The 5,011-nt window shown below is 36.9% G+C and overlaps 1 protein-coding gene across 1 annotated transcript; it reads left to right on the top strand.

The window, feature by feature from the left end:
- Nucleotides 1-752: 752 nt before the first annotated feature.
- Nucleotides 753-2,908, top strand: LOC110922248 (UDP-glycosyltransferase 83A1). Its single transcript, XM_022166552.2, has 2 exons — nt 753-1,292; nt 1,865-2,908. Exons 1-2 carry the CDS (start codon nt 812-814, stop codon nt 2,755-2,757), a joined length of 1,374 nt encoding a protein of 457 aa, XP_022022244.1. The 5' UTR covers nt 753-811; the 3' UTR covers nt 2,758-2,908.
- The last annotated feature ends 2,103 nt before the right edge of the window (nt 2,909-5,011 follow it).

Genomic DNA, 5,011 nt, shown 5'->3' with positions numbered 1-5,011 from the left:
TGAAGACTATCATCCTCCACACTAACTTTTTTTTGCCTACACACATCAAAAGTTATCCTACATATTTCGAAATTCATCCTACACGTTGAAATTTATCCTACACAACTCGTAATTTGTCCTACAGAACTCGTAATTTATCCTACACTTTAAATTATTTTATTTTACTTTTTTGAAAAAAAATATATATTTTAAAGATAAGTTTCAAAAAAATTAATATTAAAGAGGAAGACTACAAATTAATAACCTATGTAGATTTACCAATGTACCCTTACAGTAACATTAAATACTTATATTAAATGAAGTAAAATAAAGCATTTTTATTGTTTGAAATTTGTTCTTTTTTCTTCTTATAATTTTTTTTTCTCATTTGAACTCTCCACAATCTGTATATTTGATTAAATGTTAAAGTTAATGCCTACTTTATTAGTTTTTTAGATCCATTTTTCTATTTTTGTGGTTATCTCAATTTTAAAACCATATCTTTTAAGGCCCAACAAATTTAAATGAGACATGTTATATGGTCCCATAATTAAAAGCATGGAACCAAGACAGATATCGAGCACAGACGGAAATTGATTAAACTGACCTCAGGTTAACTTCACAAGAAAATGGAACTCTGGTTATACGCCATACATGACAACATCACACAAAAAAAAAAAAAAAAGAAAAGAAAAAAAAAAGATTAAAAAAAAATCATAAATAAATTAGTTAGAATCTACAAGGTCGTTTCTGCCTATAAAAAAGAACTGACAGAAGTATAGAACCATCAGCATTTCTTAAAAACTCCCAAAAAAAAACCTACTTAACACTCATGGCAAAACCTCAAGTTGTGGTGATACCTTATCCCGCACAAAGCCATGTAATTGCTACAATGGAGCTTTCTCAACGGTTAGTCCAGCATGGAATCAGAGTTACGTTTGTCAACACAGACTTTAACCACAAGCTCGTGACCAGCAATTGGTTAGACAAAGAGAGTTTTGGGGATCCGATGCAGATGGTCTCCATCCCAGATGGTTTAGAACCATGGGAGGACAGGAGTGACCTTTGTAAGTTGACCTTGTCAATAATGCAAACCATGCCCCACAAGCTTGAAGAACTAATAGAGAAGATTAACAAAGAAGAGGGCAGTAAAGTTAGTTGTGTTGTTGCTGATGATTGCATGGGATGGGCCATAAAAGTGGCAAAGAAGATGGGAATTCGAAGAGCAGCCTTCTGGCCTGCCTCAGTTGCTACATTGGCCTCCATGTTCTCCTTTCAAAAACTGATTGATGATGGGATTATAAACGAGAAAGGTGAGACATACATGATTGATTATATATAGCTGACAATTTTGACGCATTTAGTTAATCATTAGGATTACACTGTTTCATCACTATACACTGTTTGATTAAACGGGTTGGATAAAAATTTTTACCTTTTTTTAGAATGGCTAACAGTCTAACACACATGCAAACACTCTAATTCAACTCTTAATTCAATACCTTTTCTTTAGAACGGCTAACAGTCTAACACACATGCAAACCCTCCACCTTACGGGGAGACGGGAGAGACAGCACTTTACACACCTTAATACCAATAGGATAGAAGCCCTTTGGTCCAAAAACTATCTAAAAAGAAAACAAGTCAAATGGGTTGAAAGTCATCCAAATTTAATTTAAATACACGACAGAAACAATACTGCTTTAGTAATCATAATTAACTTAGCGGCTTGATCAAGCCTACACAGTTTGTTTCATTTCAGCCCATGCTTAAAATGACTCATTTCAACCTAAACTCATTACATGTATATGACTATCTTCATCATGTTTCATCAAATAAGATTCTAAGATGTTAATTTAATTATTTTTTTTAAACTTTTATGTAGGCACACCTCTGAAAGAGCAGATAATTCAGCTATCAGAAACCATGCCGTCTATGAAATCTGAGAACCTTAGTTGGGTGTGCTTTAAGGATGTAGCTACCATAGAAGCCATCTTCCTACTTGTAAAAGAAGCTGAAGAGGCTTCTAGATTAACAGAATGGTTTATATGCAACTCTACTACTGAGTTGGAGGCTGCAGCATTTAGCCTGTTCCCGAAGTTGTTGCCGATAGGCCCTCTTCTGGCAAGCAATCGACTGGCTGACCAGGTAGGTCACTTCTGGCAAGAGGACCGAACCTGCTTAACATGGCTTGATCAACAACAACCATGTTCTGTCATTTATGTTGCATTTGGGAGCTTCACTTATTTCAACCAAACTCAGTTTGAGGAATTGGCACTCGGTCTTGAACTTAGCAACAGACCATTCTTGTGGGTGGTGAGACCGGGTATGACCAAGGAGACTACTTCTAATTATAATTATCCAGATGGATATATGGAAAGAGTAGGCGCCCGAGGAAGAATCGTGAGTTGGACACCACAACAGAAAGTCCTAGCTCACCCTTCAGTAGCATGTTTCATGAGTCACTGTGGTTGGAACTCTACAATAGAAGGTGTCACAAACGGACTTCCTTTTCTGTGTTGGCCATACTTTGCTGATCAATTTCACAATGAGAGTTACATTTGTGACATCTGGAAGACTGGATTACGGTTGGAAAAAGATGAAGCAGAAATCATTACTCGAGGAGAAATAAGAACCAAAGTGGAGGAGTTGCTCAACGGCGAAACATACACAGGTAAGGCGTTGGATATTAAAGAAAAGGTTACAAGAAGTGTCAGAGAAGGGGGTTGCTCACACAGAAACCTTAACAATTTTATTGATTGGATTAAAGACAAATGAAGATATATTAATATGCGATATGCCATATTACTATGAAACCAAATTACATCAAACCCGTAAACTCTTTATTCTCTTGTTAAGTTCTAATAATTAATGCTTAGAAATTGTTGGATAAAACCTCTCTATCAGAGTAATATTCTTGATTAAAGAATCGATGATGTTCTATTATGAATTGGTGATTATGAATGTTACATCTGACGATATATATAAACCGAGGGATATACATGGAATAACCGCCTCAATCTATACTATCGAATAATAATAATAATACATATCATTCTAACTAATTAACTTATATTATAAAAATCTAGCTTATAAATTTCCTCCAGGATTAACACCCTCCCTTAAGCTGGATTTCACGAAACTGAAGAAGTTCCCTTATGCGCTGATAATCTTTGAGTTGTAAGGCCTTAGTAAGAATATCCGCTACTTGCTGCTTGGTAGAACAGTAATGCAGTTCTATCTGTTCTTTCTTGACTAAGTCCCGGATGAAGTGATATTTAACTCATATATGCTTGCTCTTGCCATGATACACCGGGTCCTTGGCTAAGCATATTGTCGACTTATTGTCACAATATATTACCGGAGGTTGTTTGATCTTTTCTTCTAGTTCATCTAGGAGTCCTTTGAGCGAAAGTGCTTGACATCCGGCCACTGAAAGTGCAATGTACTCCGCTTCTGTGGACGACAGTGCTACTACCTTTTGTTTTTTCGATTGCCAGGCCACTATACTTGATCCGAGATAGAACACATATCCTGATGTGCTTTTGCTGTCATCGATACTCCCTGCATAGTCACTATCACTGAACCCGAGCAGCAGTGAACCTTTGCTTCCCTTTGAGTATACCAAACCTTGATTCATGGTCCCCTTTATGTATCTTAAAATTCTTTTCCCTGCTTCCCAGTGACTCCTTTTTGGATGTTCCATGAACTGACTAATCTTGTTTACAGCGAACATGATGTCTGGCCTTGTATTGGTTAGATACATGAGGCTGCCAACTAGTCTTCTATAGATATTGGGTTCGATTTCTTCATCAGTATCTTGCTTGGAAAGCCGCAGTCCATATTCCATTGGTGTAGAGATGCTCGTGCAGTCTAACATGTTAAATCTTTCCAATACTCCCTTAGCATATTGATGCTGTGATAACACAATGTCCCCGTCTTTACACATAACTTCCATTCCAAGGAAGTGATGTAGAATTCCCATATCTGTCATCTCGAATTCCCTTTTCATTGACTCTTTGAACTGACTTAACATAACTAATGAATCACTTGCAATGATTAAATCATCTACATAGAGACAAATTATGAGTCTTGCCTTTCCGGTTATTTTTATAAATAACGTATGCTCATAAGTGCATTTCTTGAACCCGCTTGACAGAAAATATCCTTCTATTCTGCTGTACCAAGCCCTCGGTGCTTGTTTTAAACCATAGAGTGCCTTTCTTAGTTTGCACACCTTTCTTTCTTCTCCTCTAATAACATATCCTTTCGGCTGTTCAATGTATACTTGTTCATTTAGATTGCCATTTAGAAAGGCCGTTTTCACATCCATTTGATGCAAATACCATCCATAATGCGCAGCTAATGCTAATACGAGTCTCACCGTATCAAATCTAATTACCGGAGCAAAAACATCTTGGTAATCGACGCCATACTTTTGCTTGTAGCCTTTCACCACTAACCTTGCCTTATACTTGCTCACTTCTCCTTTTTCATCATATTTTGTCTTGTATATCCATTTCACTCCTATAGGTGTTTGATTTTGCGGTGGTTCAACTAATTCCCACGTTTCGTTTTTTAGAATGGACTCTATCTCCCTATCCATAGCTTTCCTCCATTTGACTTGTTTACTTGCTTCTTCATATGTTGTTGGATCAGCATTGGTGAAAAGAACAAAGTTTGCTGCACTATTAGAATTCCTGTCTTTGTCATACAATGCCTCTATTTGCGTCCTTGTAAGTGGTCTTGTCTTACGATATACATCAGTCACCTTCTTGGTTCTTATGACTTCATTTTCTGACGATGATGAGTCTTCATCTTCAGCTTCATTGTGGATCTCTGTCGGTATGTTTACCCTTTCATTTTGATTGTTGCTAGTACTTTCACTAGTTGATCTTAAGCTTTCATGTGACTGATCTGTTTCTTGCTGTTCAACTGTTGGACTTTGATCTAACACTACGTCACTTTGATCTTCTGCTACGTCATTCAGATCTTCCTCTCCTGACGTATTAATGTTTATTACCGAGGCAAC

Source organism: Helianthus annuus, chromosome 17 (assembly GCF_002127325.2).
Source record: "Helianthus annuus cultivar XRQ/B chromosome 17, HanXRQr2.0-SUNRISE, whole genome shotgun sequence".
Lineage (NCBI taxonomy): Eukaryota > Viridiplantae > Streptophyta > Magnoliopsida > Asterales > Asteraceae > Helianthus > Helianthus annuus.
Note: the sequence above shows the minus strand (reverse complement) of the source record. Positions and strands in the feature narration are given on the sequence as shown.